Here is a 21086-nt window from a genome sequence, read left to right as displayed (position 1 = left end):
CATATTTTTCGATCTCATAGGTCCCATGAGCCCTACCGGAAGGGGCGTGACTTCGCCACTCTATTTGAGTGGAACAACTTAGCAGGTGTCCATATAAATAGGGTTAGCCTAATTGAACTAGGTTAAAAAGAGAAAACATTTTGACCAAAGGTAATGACTAAAAGTTGACTAAAATGTAAGGACTTTTCGTCGACTAAAACTAGACTAAAACTACAAAGGAAAACAATGACTAAAATGTGACTAAATATATTAAGCATTTTCGTCAAAAGACTAAGACTAAATCTAAAATAGCTGACAAAATTAACACTGCACTGCTGTCGACACGTACCTCTCTCAATCCAGTGGAACGCAAACTGAGAAAGGAACGCAAAAATCCAGCATATCGCCACCACTATCCAATAGAGGGCGCAGTTACACAACAAATAAATCTCCCAATACCTAAAAACTATCATGAACAATACAAGATTTTGGTGAAATAAAACTCACCTAACCACAACATATCAACTGAAAAGATGCAAAAATATTTGTCATTCTTTAATCTGTTACACTATCAGAGTAATGTTACTGCATTGGAAGGTAAATGCATTTCATTTTGTTTTCATACATGCAGAGCCTGTAAAGATCAACACCACGCTTTATGAAGACATTTTGTCTGTTGTCTTGTTTCCAGTTATGCTCCAAAATGTAATATATAAATATCAATCTTGTCCATCAGTTCTTCACCGATTGACCACCGTTACACAAGCGCTCGGACCCCTAATAAGTATTACAAAAGAACCAAAGGTCATCCATGCTACAGGGGGCGCTGCGGAGGACGGGCCGCTAGAACCTCCTCTTGATTCCTTTGTCGGGGTACAGGCTGTTGTGTTCTGTATTTTGAATCCTCTTCTTCAAATCCAGGGGTCTTAACCTTCCTTACTATTGGACGGACCGTGTGGTTAACAGGTTGGTAACCTGCTGGTTTCTAAGGCGGCAGTGAGAGTAGCAACATGTTGTGTTAGCATGTTTAGCTCGCAGCTTAGCGACCACTGGTTTTATGAACTTGAAGTGTTAAAGTGCGTTAACACCCCGGTCCCGTTAGGTACATAATGTGTTTGAATCTCTTCTAGTCCTGTCCTTTCAGTAACTGTCATATGATTATAGTTAATATGGGCTGAAAGTCACTGCACTTCTCAACATGTTAGTTATTCAGCAGACTCTTTACCTTGTTGGGATCTTAAAGAACATTGTAAAGACATTAAAGGGGACATATTATGAAAACGACACTTTTCCTGGGATTTTGGGTGTTGTTTTGAGTCTCTGGTGCTCCCACACGCATACAAACTGAAAAGAGTCCGTACATTATTTGAGATATGCATTTCTGAAAGTACCCCGCCAACAGTTACCAAACGAGCGAGTCAGTCTCGGCACAGTTGAATATTAACAATTCCCCACCCCCTCCAATCAGAGCATAGCTAAGATTTTGTGGACCAGCGGACGAGCAGCACCGGCGGGGGGAACTCGGCGGCATCCCTGCAGCTCAGCTCCGGGAGTACAATCCCTTTCTCTGCCGGGCGGCAGCTCCGGCGGTGTACTCCTGGAGCTGATCCGTCACCGAAGCTGGCAGGTCCGATGGAGGTAGGTCTCGGTGGCAGTCTGAAAGCTCCGGTGCGGGGAGCTCGGCGGAAAGTCCGGCAGCTCAGCTCCCGGAGTACAATCCCTTAAGGCCGATCCATACCTCCGGATCCGGACGAAAATCGTCCGTCGCCCCAGACGTTGCCCCCGGAACTACCCTTCATACCTCCGTCTGGTTTCAGCGTTGTTATGGATGTTACGCAACAAATCCTCTAGAGGGCAGTGACTGTCGTTTCACAAATTAACGGCATCGACAATCGCAAACATGACATCTGTAGAGATGATTTTGCTTTGCGTCATCCGTAATCGGCAAAAAAAAGTGTGTGGTGGCATGTGACACCCCTCACCAACCCGCAGATTATCTCCTCAAAATGTTGTTAAATGACCAGTTACAACTCATAAAACGTTAAATACAATATATACATATCAGATATTATACTACTCTATCTGTTTTCGCGAATGGTCAGACTTTTGACTCTATACTGCCGCCTCGATTTCCGGTGGTATTGCTCCGGTTCTCCCGGAGCACTCCGGATTCGTAAACTCAGAGGCGACGGACCCATTTACGGACGAGACACCTCCGGGACCGGACGAAACGGCCCGTATCCGTATTTACCGTAGGGTGTGAATGGGCCTTTACTCCTCCATGTCGCCGTTCATGGACTTCAGAGTCAAGGCCAAAGTTCCTTCCCCCAATTCTTCTCAACCATGGCCAAGATATCCCCCACTACGAGTCTTTATTAGTTGTGGAAGTACCAGAGCCGTCAGACGCATTCTTTATGATTCATAATATCATCCGAGGCGCACATAGCTTTTGGACGTGATATGAGATATAATGTTATATAAATACCAATATATAATAATATATTATACATGATATAGATATAGAGCTACAGGAGTCCACAAACAGAAACAATCACTCCTCGATGCTGTGTTTCAGTCTGATAGGTCATTGGTCAATGGGCAGGAGCTCATGTGCATTAAAGCTGCAGACACCAGAAACAGCATTCTGAAGGGACTGAAACAGGAGAATAGCGGTAGGCGAGATTTTTTTTTCCCTGAAAGCTAATTCCAGCAAAACAGCTACAAAAACATGTTTTCTGGAACTCAAATACTATGTTTACTCGTTGGGAAAACCCCATAATATGTCTCCTTTAAGCTACAGCACACTACGGTATGGTAGGATTTATACATACTATACATTAAACTATACTACAATACATTACGGTATGATATCATTTATACAGAATGTGCAACAGAGACGGACTGTCTTTCATCTGGTTTAGCTTTAAAGAAAGTTTACTTTATCTTTACAGCCATTCAGAGGCTCACGTCATGTTCACAGCCAATCAGTTACCAGTAATTAACTGGTAGTGGCTCGTGTTGGCATTTTAATGACAGCAGCAATAAACATGATGTTATCAGTACTAACGTACTGATAACAGGGGATTAGGTGTGTGTTCCCCAGCTGAGAGGTTCTAGCCTGGTCAGACCAGCCCCCAGTGTTCACATTCTGTTAGTTTCTGCGTACAAGGCCCTCCCTAAGATCCCCAGTCTACCTGGAGGCCTCCCTGAGTAGGAGGCCCAAGCCCACCCTGCACCTTAATGACATGGATCTGAGTTCACAGCCTCTTTGGATGAAAGCTGGAGGACTAAAGAGTCAGCAGTAGAATATTGAAACATGGCCTTCTTCTACCAGGAGATGGACACAAACGTGCTGATTGGCTGGCAAGAGGAGAGGGTGCGGCTTAGACGAGACGTGTCTCGTTTGCAGGATGAGCTGGCTGAGAGCCACGCAGAGAGAGAGGAGCTGACTTCACGCTCACACGCACTGGACCACCGGGTAACGCACTTTCCCACCACTGATACACACATTACCACCCTGGTACATACATTGCCACCCTGGTACACACACTGCCACCCTGGTACACACATTAACACCCTGATACATACATTATTCACTCTGGTACACACATTAACACCCTGATACACATATTAACAGCCTGAAACACACATTGGCAACCTGGTACACACATTTACACCCTGATAACTTAACTCACTTTAACACACGTTAACACACTGTTCCACTGGGAATCACATCTTACCCACACACTGTTAGACACATTAACATCCTGGTACACACATTAACACACTGATACACACTAGGGCCCGACCGATATTGATTTTTGAGTGCCGATGCCGATTATTTTCAGAGAAAAATGACGATTACGATTTAATCGGCCGATTTAAAAAAACAACAAAAAAACAAAACAAACATATAAAACGTAGTTTTTGATACCTTAAATATACTTTAAACACTTTTGACGAATATGTGAATTGAATGCAGAACCTTTGAGTGTTTTAGAATACATTTACAGTCAAAAATGAGTCTAATGTAAAATAAATAAATAACTCCCAATACACACATTAACTCCCTGATACACACTTTAACACACTGATACACATTAACACATTGATACACACATTAACACACTGATACAAACATTAAAGGGGACATATTATGAAAACAGCACTTTTCCTGGGATTTGGGGTGTTGTTGTGGGTAGATGGTGGTCCAACACGCATACAAACTTTGAAATAAGTCCGTACATGATTTTTTTGAGACACGCATTTCTGGAAGCAGCCCGCCTCCAGCTACCAAACGAGTGAGTCAGTTTCGGCGCCCCCTCCTACGTAGGAAGGGGGCACATTTGAATACTACATCCCACTTCCCCACTCCCCTCCAATCAGAGCATCTCTAAGATTTTGTGGACCAGCGGACGAGCATCTCCGGCGGGGGGAACTCGGCGCTAGCCCTGCAGCTAAGCTCCGGGAGTACAATCCCTTTCTCTGGCCTCGAGCTCACCCCTCCGGAGCTGCCGCCGAAGGGAAGTCGGGAGAAGGAGACATGAACCTGTACACACATTAAAACCCTAATGCACACATTGACACACTGATACACACATTTACACACTGATACACAAAATATCACCCAGATACACACATTTGCACAATGTACAACTGGGGAGCACGTCTTACCCACACACTGTTAGACACATTAACCCCCTGGTACACACATTAACACACATTAATACCCTGGTACACACATTAACACACTATACCATAGGGCTCATGCTGATACATCTCGCATCTCTCTCTCTGTGTCTCTCTTCCAGTTGGTGAGCTGCCTCGACCCGTCTCTCTCTCTGCGTGGGTCAGGTGAGGAGAAGGATTGGAGGAGAAGAGTGCGAGAGGGGAGGGAGAGGGAGGCACGACAGGCCCTACTCATCCACAAGCTTCAGAACAAGGTTTTTTTGCCATGGCAACGGGTTAGCCTAGCATGTGGCCTAGCCTCCAGGATGTAGTTACCATGGCAACGTGCTTGTTTGTCATGTGGCGGCAGTGCTTCTGTGTGTAGTGTGTTACTTCAGTTGTGTTTGTAGGTGGTGGAGTTCAGAGAGCGATACCAGGAAGTGAAACAGCGTCTCAAGGGAGAGGAGAGGGAGCTGGCCAACCAAGAGGTCAGAGGTCACCCTATATAGATTACAGTAATCTGTATTATAAACCACTGTATTTGCTATGTAGTATTATGTTGGTAGTATGCTTTCATGTGTGTTATCTATTCGAGATTGTTGGTAGTATTATTAATGCATTAATTTGGAGTATGTATTATGTCAATGTAGTCTCAGAAATCAGATTTTAGATTCAACATAAGGTCTGATTGCAGACGAGCACGGGGCATGTCACTGCTCTCTTCCTATTGGCCTTGACCGCCTAGTAGCTGGAGAATCTGTATGCACCTTACACGCCAAACACAAATCGGCCAGAACTACTGAACTGGAATAAAGTGTGTCTGTATCACATCCTGTGTAGACCGGCCACTGTGGAACAATCCCCTCCTGAAATTGTCATTCTTCGTGTGAATGGCTTTACCTCGGTTGAATATCTTGGACTTAAACAGGAAATGAGGTGTAAGCCCGCCCCCTGGTTTCTGGCCCAGGCTCCGGGCCCCTCCCCCCAAAGGTTCTGCCGCAGCCTGGCAGGACTGCTGGATCCCAGATGTGTGTTAATTTGTGGCATGTGATTAGTAATGTGTTCCTGTATTGTGGTCCATGTTAGCGGAGGCTGCTGGACGCTCACAGCGATTCCCTGGAGAGCACCCTCTTCAGGCTAGAGGAGCAGCAGCAGAGGTAGCACTTCATACATGATTAATACCTTAATAGATACGTATACTGGGGTGTACCTCAACCCACTGTGGTGTTCTGCTTTCATTACTACTCCTTTAACGTAGTTTCTGGTTATTTTGTGTAGTTGTATTCCTATTTGTGTGTGTGTGTGTTTGTAGATCTATTGGACTGGCTGAGGGAAATTCATTTCTCAGACAGCAGCTCAGTCAATCAGAGCAGACTAACCTTGCCTTGAGGGAGGATCTCCATAAGTTGACTGCTGATTGGTCCAGAGCTGTCGAGGAAGCGGAGCTCAAAGAAGTAAATTGGCAGAAAGAGAAAGAGGTAAGTCTGAAGTGTTAAGGGCACCGTATACTCCTTTTGAATGTGTTTGAGGCCAAGCACCTAAAGACCCTCCCACCTTGCTCAAAAAACATGAACACAAGATGGACCATGACAAGATAATGAATGACAGAATGCAGGAGGTGACCCTGAATAGTAGGGCTGTAAGGAGCCCTACTATCACTTAAATACCAATTATCTTAATGTAACATTTAATAACAAATAATTTGGAACACTGATCAGATTTGTTACGAGTAGCATATGTGTGTGCGGGAGAATGGCAGTGCGCGTATGCGTGTGTGAGTGACGTCAGCGAGTGAGTGGACGAGCGAGGAGAGCGAGCGGTAGCGCGTGTGTCTGGTGAAGAAGCGAACGAGTCCGGTAGAATAAAGTACCCATCCTGTCAATAATCGGTGGCCGCTTCATTCCGACCTATAAGCAGACAAACTGCCAGTCAAATCACACAAAACAATAGAGACAGGATCACACAGGCAATTTTTTTCGCGCTTGGCCCACTCTGGATAAATGTCGTTCATATCGCATATGAGGACTTCGACGGCTGTGGAGAAATGCAATCCTCCGTAGCCACGGAGAGCTGTGATCACAGAGAGGGCATCTCGTCACATATTTACGGCATCGATAGGAGGGGGCGCTGTCAGCAGACTATTATTTAGACAAATTATTAGCAAATTTCAATCTGACAATTTGACCGAAGAGTTAGAAAGGGCATATCGCGCTTCTGCCTTCTCACACCGCGAGACAGGTTTGTGGCTTTGAGTATCGCGATTTTCGGTTTGATACGCGTATCGTTACAGCCCTACTGAATAGTGGTTTTGATATCCTGCATCATAGATTAACATCATCATAAAGCTCTCAAGCATGCTTCATGTATCTTTTTAGCAACCATAGCTTCCTCCATTCCTTGAGTGAGACACTTAAACTCAACAAGTCAACTCTGAACATAGTGGTTTATTATCTTAGTGTCATACTACTGTTGTAGCCTGGCTCCGCCCGCCTAAGTACTTCCGCTCAATTTGAATTTCCCTTCAGTACTAGGTCTGGACCTGCTGTATGTAATTTGGTTTTCTGGTGCCGCCACAGCGGCCGCCAATCAGTGAACAGAGGGCGTGTCTGAGAACAATGGCGATAAAGTCGTACGCCAGTTTGAGTTGTTGTTGTAGGTCGGTAGTTGATTTACAATGTGCAATTTTTCCCTGATAAATTAAATTCGACGAACAAAACCTGCAGCTGTCGTTGACGGACATTTTCGTGCAGACGCGCAAGGTGTTTGGTTTGTGTACAACCTGCGCGTGATTCCCGGCGCATGACATACGTCACAACTAGAGCTGTCAGTTAAACGCGTTATTAACGGCGTTAACGCAAACCAAATTTAACGGCGTTAAAAAAATTATCGCGCGATTAACGCAATAGAGTGGCGAAGTCACGCCCCTTCCGATAGAGCTCATGGGACCTATGAGATCGAAAAATATGAATGGGTGTCAATGGAGAGAAAATATTTATTTTCTGGTCCCAGTCTTTATATGCCCTGGATTACACATATGTTGTTTGTGGATTTAAATGATAATTTTTCATGCAAAGAAAACTAAAAATGTTCGTGAAGAAGTTTGGTAATTTTAGGTTTCATGTGAGGCCGCTTTGTGAACTACAGCTCTTCGCTGCTCTCGACGCATATGATATACGTCGTCACCACACCCGCACTTGGAACTCGGTACAGAGATGGCGATCTCTCTGCTCCACTTCACCACTTTTTTTCAAGGCGAGGATAAAACCATAGAAAGAGGTGAAAACCATTATAAATCGGGGCACGTGCAGAGTTTCAGTTAGGCCGATGGGAAGATTGTCGGTCTTCTCCACGCCAGTCGCAGGGAGCGTGACGTCACATACGAGCCGTGTAGTCTTTCTCGTTTGGTTTTCTCTACAGCCTTTATCTGAACAATTGCACAATAAACGGTCGAACTCTTTGCATGAAAAATTATCCTTTAAATTGAAAGACTACTCGGTAGCCTTGAAAGACTACTCCTTAGTCTTGAAAGTGAAAGACTACTCGGTAGCCTTGAAAGGCTACTCAGTAGTTTTGAAAGTGAAAGAATACTCGGTCGTCTTGAATGACTACTGGGTAGTCTTGGATGGCTACTCTGAAGTCTTGAAAGTGGAAGACTACTCGGTAGTTTTGAAAGTGAAAGACTACTCCGTAGTCTTGAATGACTACTCCGTAGTCTTGAATTCCGTGATGGACCATTTGGAATGCCATTTCAGTGACTTGTAATATAAATGCATAAAAACTAAATTGCATAGCTTTTACATCCATCTCATTCTGTGAAGGCCTAGTACTAATTGTGTGTATGTGTGTGTGGTTGCTTATTGTAGGGTCTATTAGGTCATGTGACTAAGGAACAGGGACGTCTGATGTGTTTATGGAGATCCGTCATCACACTGAGAAGAGACTGTCTGTCCTTAAAGACCGCCACAGACAGGTAGTCTGTCTCTCTGCATGTTTTTTCGGTCTGTCTTTCTGTCTACCAGTTTGTTTGTATCTCTGTCTCTCTGCCTGTTTGTGTGTCTGTATTTCTTTCTGCCAGCTGTCTGTATCTCTGTCTCTCTGCCTGCCTATGTGTCTGCGTGTGATTGCGTGCCTGTCTGTCTACCTGTCTTGTATATTAAAGGATGCTGATTCAGAAATGTAACTGTGTTGGATGTTGATATGTGTTGAGTTGGTCTAGATTGTTAACAGTGCCTTGTTACAGATCTTTTTGAATGACATTATTGCTGTGTTCTCTCCTCAGGGACCTTTGTGAGCTGCGGTCTGGGTTCTCCTCCCTCTCCTCCTCACTCCTCACCTGCTGTGACTCCTTCACCTCTGTCTCCCTTCCTCTTGCACCCCCTCTTCATTCCACCCTGGGGCCCTGCCAATTGGAGGAGCTGCTGGGGGGAGAGGAGGAGAAAGAGGAGAAGGAGAGAGATTTGACAGAACTGAAAGGAAGGTGAGATAGACCTTGATGCTGCTTTACTTTGCAGTCCCGAAGGGTGAGTGGTGTAGTTTGTAGTCCAGAAGGGTGACTGGTCTAGTTTGTAGTCCAGAAGGGTAGGGATGGGCATTAGATTAAGTTGTCTTAGTCGATCGTTGGGAGAATTAACGATCAATTAGTCGATTAATCGTTAATATTTTACATTAAAATTAAAAAAAAATATTATATTCAAACTGAAATGAAAGTACAAATGCAGCGTGTTTTCCTCATTGGGATCTTTATTATTAGATGAACAACTCAGTTAAACCAGATCCGTTCAATAGTAATGCGCTACTCTGCTCTAAGCAACAGAGCATGCAGCTCGAAGCCGGTGCTCATAAACATAACTAACAATAAACACAACCCTAGTTTCTTCCCAAAATAATAATAATAATATCAAAAAAACAATCATGATATAACTTAACCAACCAGTCTACAGATTTTTGTTCAGAAAGATGAGCATGTTGACATGCTCTGGGGTCAGACGCGACCACAGACTGGTGACCATCAGTCCAGCCGCCGAAAACACCCGCTCTGAGGGGACCGACGTTGCCGTGATGCACAAATACCTCCGTGCTAACTTGGCAAGGCGGGGGAACAACTTTCCACAATCCAGGGGCTCAGAAAGTTCTTTATTTCTGCTTCGATGCTAACCTCGCCTTGAGTGGTAGGCCTATAGTGCTCCCCAATAAGTCATTTTTTAAATCATAATGGTCCCACAAGACTTCGCCGTGGCCTCGTCCGCTTCATGATTACATCGCCGTGTTCCAATATCCATACTATCCGTACTTACTAGTCTAAGTTTGAGTACGTAGGGCGTTCCGATTCAGATCGGGCGAAAATAAGTGTACTGAAAACGGTCAAATCGCGAAGTGTGTGGCGATGTACACTTTTCGTACTCAACGGCAGCCATCTTAGCTACGTAGTGGAAGAGGGTGGAGCCAGGCTGAGCCAAAGTCGGCGCATTTTCCACATAGCCTGCATTAATAGTCATTTTGTAGTTTTTATAGTTTTTATAGCTTTTTATAGATGTGTGCTGGTGTAAAGAGTTCACCGTTCAAAGCGGAATGTTTATTGCGGGGGAGGAGCCGCAAATTTTAATATTGCCCCCGTGTGGTAAAATGTTTAATTGCACACTGCATTAGTTTAATCAATGAAAAATGTACGTAATCAACGAAATTCTTAATGATCAATTAGTCGATCGTTGATTAATCATGCCCATCCCTACAGAAGGGTGACTGGTCTAGTTTGTAGTCCAGAATGGTGACTGGTCTAGTTTGTATTCGAGAAGGGTGACTGGTCTAGTTTGTAGCCCAGAAGTTCGACTGGTCCAGTTTGTAGTCCAGAAGGGTGACTGGTCTAGTTTGTAGTCCAGAAGGGTGACTGGTCTAGTTTGTAGTCCCAAACGGTGACTGAAAGGTTGATTTAGAGAAACCGTTGTTCTAGTTTGTATGACTGATGTATTCATATCTTAATAGGTGGTATAACGTTCCTAGGGATGTATTCTGTTCAATAACGAACACCTCTGCCTTTTAACAGTCCAACATCCATGTGCTACAAATCCAACATATAAAAACAATGGTCAAACACAAATATTCACCAGTAGTGTATCCTTAATAACGCAGAACCAACATGCTCAAAGAATATCAAAAATCAGAGAATATACTAGTTTCAGCCGATTTGGTCGATAACACACCAATGAGGTCATAGATGGTGGCCCATGATATTGACTCATTGCTGCTGACTGGTATAAGCAGAATAAACCAGTGATGGGACATCATTTACCGGGCAGCGGTGAGACTCCTCTGCTCTACAAACCCTGTCTTAAGTATCTCCGCAGTAGGACATCAGGGTCCAAGTCTTCTGTGTCTATGAGCTGAAGGAGGACTCAGCTGTCCTTTTCTGTCCTCTAGTGGACATCTGTGAAATCACACACAGAGGTAGATAGATGGGTTTCTAGAGCAGGGCTCCAGACTAACATTTTTCAGTAGGAGCACTGTGGCCCCCAACTGAATCCAGAAATATTGTGATTAGGGATGTCCCGATCCAGCTTTTTGCACTTCCGATCCGATACCGATATTGTAGCTTTTAGCATCGGCCGATACCGATACCGGCCGATCCAAGCATGTATTAAAGATTAAAGATATTTACTTATTTTGTTGTACTACTCATGTTGAAAAGGGTTTTACTCTTAAGAACAACTAGCCAACTTAATTAGGTTAGTTTGAATAATCCACAATAGTTGGTAATGAGAAGCTGACCTGTTTATTCAGGGTTAAATAAACACAAAATAGACAAAATAATAAATAGTCAAATTACCACACACACACTGAATTGGCATCAGTGCTCTGTTCTTGAACAACAAGAGTGTAAACAATATTGTAAACAATATAACATTATATATAAAAGCAACACACACAAAACCTGAGTAGAAAATAGTCAAATTACCACACACACACTGAATTGGCATCAGTGCTCTGCTCTTGAACAACAAGAGTGTAAACAATATTGTAAACAATATAACATTATATATAAAAGCAACACACACAAAACCTGAGTAGAAAATAGTCAAATTACCACACACACACTGAATTGGCATCAGTGCTCTGCTCTTGAACAACAAGAGTGTCAACCAAGGCTTAAAAAGCCAACAGTGCAAACAATATTGTAAACAATATAACATTATATATAAAAGCAACACACACAAAACCTGAGTAGAAAATAGTCAAATTACCACACACACACTGAATTGGCAACGCGGACCGGATTTGGGGGGAAAAGCTGAAAAAAAACTGGAATGGATTACCTACATTGGTGCGCTCGAAAACACGGACCGGAGTTTTGAAAACAAACTGGATCGGTAGTCCGGATCGGGATTTTCCCGTGCAGGCCGATCCGATATTGATATGCATTTTTTTGCTAATATCGGCGGCCGATCCGATCCAAATATCGGATCGGGACATCCCTAGTGATTCCCATCTATCCCAACGGTTTCCACGTGCGCGTGCATGCGTTCAACGAGCACGGAACATTTTCACTTATTCGCCCGCTTGTCATTGTGCCGCTTGACAGGGCTCTGCGCCTCCTCTCTGCCCGCTCGCCTCTCCATTGAGAATGCAATAGTAGGCGCGACAAACGCCTCCCATGTGAAGCAGAGTCCTGCACGGGGTCGGGTACCCACACAATTTGGATGAAACGGGTGAAGAATAATGTACTGTGTCGGACACGGGTGCGGGTCGGGTCGGACCCCTGAACAGCACGGGTTGGTCGCGGGTTTTGCGATCGCGAGGGAGACTTCTCCGGTGCTGGTATGTTACTCAGTAGCGGAGGAGTCCGATTTTTTTAATATTTTATACTTTTTAAGATATTCTACTTTTTAAAATACTATTTTTTACAATGGAAGTCAATAGAGCTCGTCTGCCCCTTCCTGAAGCAGAGCGGACCCCCATAGGACCTATGAGATCGTAAAATATGAATGGGTTTCAATGGAGAGAAAGTAATTATTTTCTGGTCCCAGTCTGTATTACGCATACGTTGTTTGTTGATTTAAATTATAATTTTTCATGTCAAGAGTTTAACCGTTTAATGTGAAATTGTTCAGTTAAAGGCTGTAGAGAAAACACAATGAGAAAGGCTACATGTTTCGTATGTGACGTCATGCTCCCTGCGACTGGCGTGGACAAGACCGAAAATCTCCCCATCGGCATAACTGAAAATCTGCACATGCCCCGATTTATAATGGTTTTCACCTCTTTCAATTCTGTTATCCTCCCATTAGAAAAAAGCGGTGAAGTGGAGCAGAGAGATCGCCATGTCGTGGTGCCGTTGAGGGTGTCAGATTGACTCGGCTGCCAGATCGACTCGGGGTCCTAGATGCGCAATAATGACGCACTTCCTGTAAACGCTGTCTTTTAAATGCGCATGCGCGTTTTTATTCATTCCCATGTTATTCCCAAGTATTAACGATCTCCTTTTGTTTTCTAATCTATGAATAATAATCTAATGTACCGTATTTTCCGCACTATAATGCGCACCGGAATAAGGCGCACCTTCAATGAATGGCCTATTTTAGAACTTTTTTCATATATAGGGCGCACTGGATTATAAGGCGCATAGAATAGAAGATACTGCAGTCAAACGTTTGACTGGGGTTGCGTTATGCATCGACTAGACCGTGCTGTGCTAAAGGGAATGTCAACAAAACAGTCAGATAAAGTCAAACTTTATTAAGTGTTCTGACAACTCCGTTCACTCCCATGGTAACGATGTTCAAACGTTAATGTGCATATTAACAATATCTCCCAGCCTTGTTCAGTTGTAAACATGTGAAAGAAACACAGTCTGATACCGCTAATTCAAACGTTGCATAACTCAACATTGTTCAGTTACGTATAACACGTAAAGCTCACTTTTTCAGTTCATTCCCCGTCCACGAATCCCTCGAATTCTTCTTCAGTGTCCGAATTGAACAATTGGGCGAGTACGGCATCCAACATGCCCGGATCCCTCTCGTCATTATCCGAGTCAGTGTCGCTGCTGTTGCCTGGCAGTTCAGTGATTATTCCTGCCTTCGTGAAAGCTCGGACCACAGTTGAGACTGTTATATGAGCCCAGGCATCCACGATCCATTGTCAAATAGTGGTGTAAGTCGCCCTGCGCTGTCTTCCAGACTTGGTGAACATGTGTTGTGTTCGCCTTATAAGGCCCCGTCCCCACAAAGCCGATTTTTGGGTGAAACCGCATAAGTCTTGTGCGTTTCAGCCGACCGTCCAGACGGAGCCGGCGAATCCGGTGCCCCAAACCGCACATTTCTGAAAACAACCTCGGAGGTGGTTTCAAATCTATCCGGACCTATGCGGTTGCATGTTAGGATTCTTGTGGATGCCTGAAACGCAAACGATTATGGCATTAGCCCCCCACCAGCTGGGGGAGTTTTTTTCTTTTTTTTTGGAGAAAATTAAAGGCTTTTAAGTGCGCCTTATAGTGCGGAAAATACGGTACAAATTATTGATGAATATACTTGGGTTATATATAAAAGAAGAATCGGCTTGCTCCATTCACTGAACGGGGCGATCCACTTTATTTCCAGCGCTCCCAACGCAGAGTCAAAACAGCGACCCACACGCAGACACTTCCGTTCTCCTCCTTCAGAATAAGAGTCCCTAACAGGAACTGGGTTACATATGCATTCATCAGTGCTTTTAGACGTGTTTCCATTGGCTTTGTTGTGCGTAAGAACGGGCTGCGTTCAATGAAATCAAAACTAAAACGGATTGAGCCTTCTTTTTATGTCCATGATTGAGCCCCTTTTATAAACAACCCTTCCGGGTTTGTCCGTTGGCTTGTGTCGATACGTCAAGTGTCGATACGTCATCTGTAAGCGCAGGACCCCAAGTTTATCTGGCAGCCGAGTCCATCTGACACCCACACCGTATATCATTCGCGTCGAGAGCAGCGAGGGGCTGTAGTTCACAAAGCCGCCTCACACAAAACCTAACATTATCAAATGTCCTCACAAATTTTATTTTGTTTTCTTTGCATGAAAATTTTGAATTGAAATCCACAAACAACATTTGTGTAATCCAGGGCATATAAAGACTGGGACCAGAAAATAATTACTTTCTCTCCATTGAAACCTATTCATATTTTACGATCTCAAAGGTCCCATGGGGGTCTACCGGAAGGGATGGACTTACGAGTTCTATGATTCTCTGACACTTATGGTGTGTTCCTGAATCCTCGGACGCCAGCCTTCCATGTCGATAGTCGGGAAATCACCCAGCTTTCTTGCGGCATTTCTCTGAGGCACGCCTCCTTTTTGACTTCATCTCTCGGAATGCTGAGAGTAGACCGAAAGCAGTGATGACCCTCTCAACAAAATGGCTGCGCCCGTGAAGAGATGTATTTCCTTTGTATTTGTACCACGTTGCTCATTTTAATATCGATTTTAATTGCTCTTACACACTTGATTACATTGCTACTTTATTCCGGTCACCAATTGATACATTGCACGGTCTTGCTGTATGTGCAATACAATGTAAAGTTGTGTTGTTTGTTTTCACCAACTTCCGAGTTGCACTTTTGACATCATTCCCGGTCTCGGAGCCTTCATAGCGTTCCTGTTCCACTTGGTGATTGGGTCATGAAATTGGCTCGTCGTTGTTTATTGTTAGCTACATTGGCCTCTTTAGCAAACCAGCTTGAAAACAAACAACACAACTTTACATTGTATCGCACGTACAGCAAGACCGTGCAATGTATACATTGGTGACCGGAATAAAGTAGCAATGTAATCAAGTGTGTAAGAGCAATTAAAATCGATATTAAAATGAGCAACGTGGTACAAATACAAAGGAAATACATCTCTTCACGGGCGCAGCCATTTTGTTGAGAGCGTCATCACTGCTTTCGGTCTACTCTCAGGATTCCGAGAGATGAAGTCAAAAAGGAGGCGTGCCACCGAGAAATGCCGCAAGAAAGCTGGGTGATTTCCCGACTTCCGACATGGAAGGCTGGCGTCCGAGGATTCAGGAACACACCATTACTAATTCAGACTTCGTTCAAAGGTTCAACACACTTGTATCTTCAATAATCTGTACACTGAATTGTGATTACCTTTATACTTTTTTCAAATCCCATATCATATTCCATATCGGCTTTGTTTTCAGTTGGTCCCTTTGATTTACGCCTAGGTAAGAACGCGAGGATGTGCAGGCAGTGTTGCCAGATTGGGATTTTTTGCCGGCTCAATTTGACTACTTTTTACGACGTTCAGGCAGCGTTGCCAGATTGGGCGATTTTCCCACCCAATTGGACTACTTTTAATCACGTTAGGCTGAACAAATGAGCATTAGGCGAGTACATACGATTTCGGCTGGTTTAAAAAAATACTGGCGGAATTATTATAATTCTTTCTACAAACATTAATCAATACCATACCTTTCATAAGGTTTATTGTTTGTGCAGCTAGTACCACTATTACTAACCCTACAGCTACTACTACTTCACCGACGACTACTACTACTTCAGCTACTACTACCATTACTATTATTATTTCAGCACTTGCTTCTTCAGGTAATGTAATTCAGCGTCAGTAAGTTTTCGATTTCAGCTTCCAGGTTTTTCAGCAGTGCACTGCAATACATTTGAACTTTCAGATTATTCAGCAGTGCAGGGCCATACATTTGACCTTTCAGATTCTTAAATTCAATTCATTTAGCATTTTAAGCAATGCTTTGCGCTTTTCATTCAGCTGTCACTTAATTTGTTTCCAATCATTTACATTTTCTTGAATGGTGTGAATGTTTACATTGTTTACTCCATTAAGACTTTCGAACTTTTGTTCAAATCCCTTCACTTGATTTAAGCCATTTAAAAAAAAAATACGTCTTAAACTATGTTTCTTTATTAAAACATATTTTCAACCTCACTTTGCACTACAGCACTCACCGCATTTTCTGCAGGAAATGCATTTTCTAGTTTGCGCGACTGTCGGAACGCGGGTCGGATGCGGTTTTAAGTATTGCGGGTATGGGCGGGTGCGGGTTTGCAAAATAAGACCAGTGCAGGACTCTGAATAGCACTGGCACACTAGCCGAAGGTCGGAATTACGAGTCTAAAGTTTGCTTGCTCATTGTTAGGGGTGCGGATCACAAAACTCACGGTTCGGATCGTGTCACGGTTTTTTGAGTCACGGGTCGGATCATTTTCGGATCAACAACAACAATAAAGATTACAAGACAAATGTGAATTTAAATAAAATCTTCAAATGTGTAAAAACAAAATAAAGTGAAAAATTAGGTAATAATCCTGCTTCCTTTAAGCATGGTCAATATTTTAAAAAATTGCAATCTGAGGCATTATCCTTCTTCTTTTAACATGGATAGTAAATAATCCCTAACCCTGGATTTACAATTCAGGATGTCTGCATTGCCTGGGGAGAGTTTAGAGTCTACACTCTCCCAAGGCAACGCAGACATCCTCATCTTCTTTTTTTTGTCATCAAGTATGGTACCGAAATACAGTTTCTGTCGTGTTTTATTTGGCATTTTGTAAATCCATTGATTTCGGTTGGAAGACTCATTGCTCATTGCAAGGGGGATTGGTTGTAGTCTTTTCGCTCGGTTCTAGCCCTACTGTTGATACGGAGAACCGAGCGAAAAGACTACAACCAAACATAAACATGTCCGGTTCCGGTTTCGGTTTCGGTTCCAATGGGATTTACGGAACGCCAAATAAGACACAACAGAAACTGTATTTTGCTACGATACTTGATGATGTTGTTAATACCGGAATTGTCCTCTAAACATGCGCTGATCACGTGAACGCACAACTTTTTTTTTTTATCAGCCGATCCGCGGATCACTTGCGTCCCGAACCGTGAGGGTTGATCCGTACGGATCACGGGTACCCCGTGAACCGTTGCACCACTACTCATTGTTCAAATGCACGTAGCAGGTTGTCAAATCTTTCCCCTTCTCACAGACATTTACACGCTTGATAATCTCTAGGACCCTCCGCTTCCACACATTAGCCACTAACAGTGGCCATTCCCCATCCTTCTCACACTCGTTGGCCTGCTACAGATTCCGGATTTTCTGACTCGCCCCTTCCACATTTAACGTGTCAAAAAAAAAAATGGGCAAATTAACTGGTCATTGCACATGCGCGACCAGATGTAAAATTCAGTCGCACACTCTCAAATTTTGTTATTTATATATGCAGCTCATCAATGCCTCATTTATTTTTACTTCTGAGAGTTTTAAACCCTTGAGAAGAATCAACTGACTGATCAGGGTTCCCCTCAGCTGTCTGAGGGCCGGCCTCGTACAACAATGAGCTTTCACCAAAGAGCAAACTCCATTTTCTTGGATCATCCAATTGGTTTGAAATGATGGCAAATGGTACATGTTTCTGCCTGCCACGGTGCATCGTTCTAGACTAACAAGTTAGAAGGGGCTCATCTAATCACTAAATAAAGTGATTGGATAGAGCCAGTGCCACTACACAAATGGCTAATCTCACTCACTCATCATCAACCGCTAACCCGGGGTCGGGTCGCGGGGGCAGCAGCTCAAACAAGGGGCCCCAGACTTCCCTTTCCCGGGCCACATTGACCAGCTCTGACGGGGGGATCCTGAGGCGTTCCCAGGCCAGTGTTGAGATATAATCTCTCAACCTAGTCCTGGGTCTTCCCAGAGGCCGCTGGACGTGTCTGGAACACCTCCGTAGGGAGGTGCCGAGTGGTCATCCTTTACCAGATTAACCACCTCAACTGAGGTGGTTAAAGGGGTCATCTAATGGCGTGTTTTCTGCTGCGGGTGTGGGTCGGTTTAATATGCAAAGGTGCGGCACTGTTTGCGTTTCCACCGCCAAAAGTGGGCGGGGTCCAGATTGAGCTTTGATGAGCAGTACTCATCTCGCTCAGTACTCCTCCGTTGGGGTACTGAGATGTCTGAAAAGGTGCCAACAAGTTCGCCCTACACACGGCGTCCATTGATTGGTCGACAGAATCGGCACTTCCTTGTGACAGGGGGATAATAAGAAACAAACACAGTACCCGCCAGGTATTTCTGGACAATGGCAAAAGCTTTGTTTATTGAAGAAAATGTCCCGCAAAAGTTTGACGAACTTGTTGGAAGTCCTAAATTGTTGCTCTTTGTTTATTGTGTTGCGTTTTTCTTATTCATCGGATTTATTAGCAGTCTACACTGTGTCGGGCTGCTATGAAGCCAGGATGCTTACGTAGCTGCCGCGGCTATCGCCATCCGGCTTAAACCCTGCCCTCCCGGGGTGGAAATGCGAGCCGTAACTGAGATGGGCCAAACCGCACTTTCACTACTGGGCTGAGGCGTGCTGGGCCGAAGCGCACCCGCCGGTGGAAACTCAGCATTTGAAACAATAAGGACATTTATTAAAGCAAAACATAACAGAAAATTGAACAGAAAGGACAAACTGCCTACCCCACTAAAAAACATAGAATAACTTTTAGGTAAAGCGATGCTATGGTATCACTCATTTATCCCCTGTTCTACCACTGGAATGGCCCGCTGGTACACACAGGGACCTGGGGACTGAAGGGCAGCCCTTCATTGACTAGCTTCAGGTTTTGTTACTGCGGTTGGGTCAAACTGCCGCCAGATAAGTGCAGGTGAGACCCATGGGACCTCACCACAGTAAGAAGGCTGCTTACACAAGCCCTAACGAGCACTTAAGAGACAACACTAACCAGCACCAACCAGCACTTACCGTGGTTTTGGCTCAACACAACCACGGTTCAATTAACCCATCAAATGTTTACCTGGAAAACATTCTCTTAATGATTATAGTTTTTCTTCCTCTCTCTCGCTCTTACTCTCTGTCTGTTTGTCTTTCTGTCACTCAGGGTGACAGAGCTCTCTCTCTTAGTGCAGTCTTTGGAGAGAGAGCGGGAGCGATGGTTGGGGGAGAAGATAATGGAGGAGAAGGAGAGGAGAGTGGAGGAGGAGAAGGAGAGGAGTGAGGTGGAGAGGAGCTACCAGTCTCTGAGCCAGGCTATCCTAACCCTGGTGAGCTTCACTCCAGACCGTATATGAACCCATGATCAGCTTTCAGCAAATTAAAGGACGTTAGGTTGGGTGTTGGTCCAGTTGCACTGACCTTTTTATTTAGACTTCCTATTTCCTGTACCGTGATTGGAATGTGTACTCACTGTTTACCTTCCATTGGTCTGAGAGCATCAGACCAATCTAATCTGCTTGGACGTGCTTCATCCACCAGCACAGATGTAGAAATAGTTAAAGGTTTGAACGAGGAGCAGTGTCCTCAACTTATCATTCTGCTACTGTCTTCATACTTTTTTAAATATCAAAATAGATAACTACTATTATGGATTAAAATGTGTCAAACCATCCAACGAGGTTGTAGATCATGTGTGTGTGTGTGTGTGTGTGTGTGTGTGTGTGTGTGTGTGTGTGTGTGTGTGTGTGTGTGTGTGTGTGTGTGTGTGTGTGTGTGTGTGTGTGTGTGTGTGTGTGTGTGTGTGTGTGTGTGTGTGTGTGTGTGTTAGTCCAGAGTCCTGGGCTCCTCCCCCACCAAGGTAGATCATCTCTCCTCTCTGCTGGCGGTGTTGTCCCAGGCAGACAGCGCCCTCCAGATGAGACACCAGAAACTACAGGTCAGAGCACTATCAATATGATATTACTATAATACAACATGCTTCAAAAACAGTCACATGCTGACTGTGTGTTTGCAGGAGGCGGAGGTGGTCAGGAGGAGGTTGGAGGAGCAGAAGGAGTCTCTACAGGACAGACTCTACCAGCTGGAGGCCGACCACTCAGAGACAAACACACTCCTGCAAACCACACACCTGCAGCTGGTAGACACCCAGCAGAAACTGGCCAGGTCTGTACCGCACGCGCACACGCGCACAAGCACACCACAGACACACACCAGACACACACCAATAAAAGGTAGCTCTCATAAATGTGTGTGTGTGTGTGTCAGGGAGAGGGAGACAGTGATGGGTCTACAGGCGGAGGTGGAGCTGGTTGGAAAGAGGGAGGAGGAGGAGAAAAGAGAGAGCAAGAGGATGAGGAGAGAGATGGAGCGGGAGGAGGAGGAGAGGAGACACGTGAAGAGAGACGGACAGAAAAGGTATCTTGCTCGCCATTCAAATATATACCATAATACGGAATATTTACAAACATAAGATTATACATATGTCTAAATATGGTATGGAATAGCATAATATCTTGTAATATGATTTTGACATTTTATATATATTTAAATAATATAAACTGTTTAACGTTATTTTGCTCTGGAACATAAAATCTAACTTGACAATGTACTGTGTTAGGGGTGTAATTAAGTGTGTTTACGGTTTCAGGGGGTAGATAAGTGTGTTTAATGTGTTCGGGGTGTTTTTAATGTGTTAGGCTGTAGTTAAGTGTGTTTCATT

General features: G+C 44.1%; 1 protein-coding gene across 6 annotated transcripts in view; it reads left to right on the top strand.

Annotated features, from left to right (window-relative positions):
* Nucleotides 1-710: 710 nt before the first annotated feature.
* Nucleotides 711-21086, top strand: part of si:dkey-230p4.1 (trichohyalin) — a 45947-nt gene continuing 25571 nt past the window's right edge. For 3 of the 6 annotated variants that reach the window (XR_009529580.1, XM_060074650.1, XM_060074649.1), the window contains exons 1-12: nucleotides 1593-1617; nucleotides 3314-3457; nucleotides 4791-4922; nucleotides 5058-5135; nucleotides 5734-5804; nucleotides 5960-6125; nucleotides 8511-8617; nucleotides 8927-9124; nucleotides 19533-19695; nucleotides 20196-20303; nucleotides 20382-20530; nucleotides 20633-20782. Coding sequence is in view for 5 of the 6 variants with exons in the window: in XM_060074650.1 (XP_059930633.1) it covers nucleotides 1612-1617; nucleotides 3314-3457; nucleotides 4791-4922; nucleotides 5058-5135; nucleotides 5734-5804; nucleotides 5960-6125; nucleotides 8511-8617; nucleotides 8927-9124; nucleotides 19533-19695; nucleotides 20196-20303; nucleotides 20382-20530; nucleotides 20633-20782 (1472 nt within the window). In the remaining variant the exon portion in view is untranslated. Of the gene's footprint in view, nucleotides 946-1506; nucleotides 1618-2554; nucleotides 2652-3313; nucleotides 3458-4790; nucleotides 4923-5057; nucleotides 5136-5733; nucleotides 5805-5959; nucleotides 6126-8510; nucleotides 8618-8926; nucleotides 9125-19532; nucleotides 19696-20195; nucleotides 20304-20381; nucleotides 20531-20632; nucleotides 20783-21086 lie in introns of those variants that run through there. The other 3 variants (XM_060074653.1, XM_060074654.1, XM_060074652.1) reach the window with 3 other exon arrangements.

The sequence above is a fragment of the Gadus macrocephalus genome, chromosome 16 (genome assembly GCF_031168955.1).
Source record: "Gadus macrocephalus chromosome 16, ASM3116895v1".
Lineage (NCBI taxonomy): Eukaryota > Metazoa > Chordata > Actinopteri > Gadiformes > Gadidae > Gadus > Gadus macrocephalus.
The sequence above is the reverse complement of the archived record's forward strand: the minus strand, read 5'-3'. Positions and strand labels throughout refer to the sequence as shown.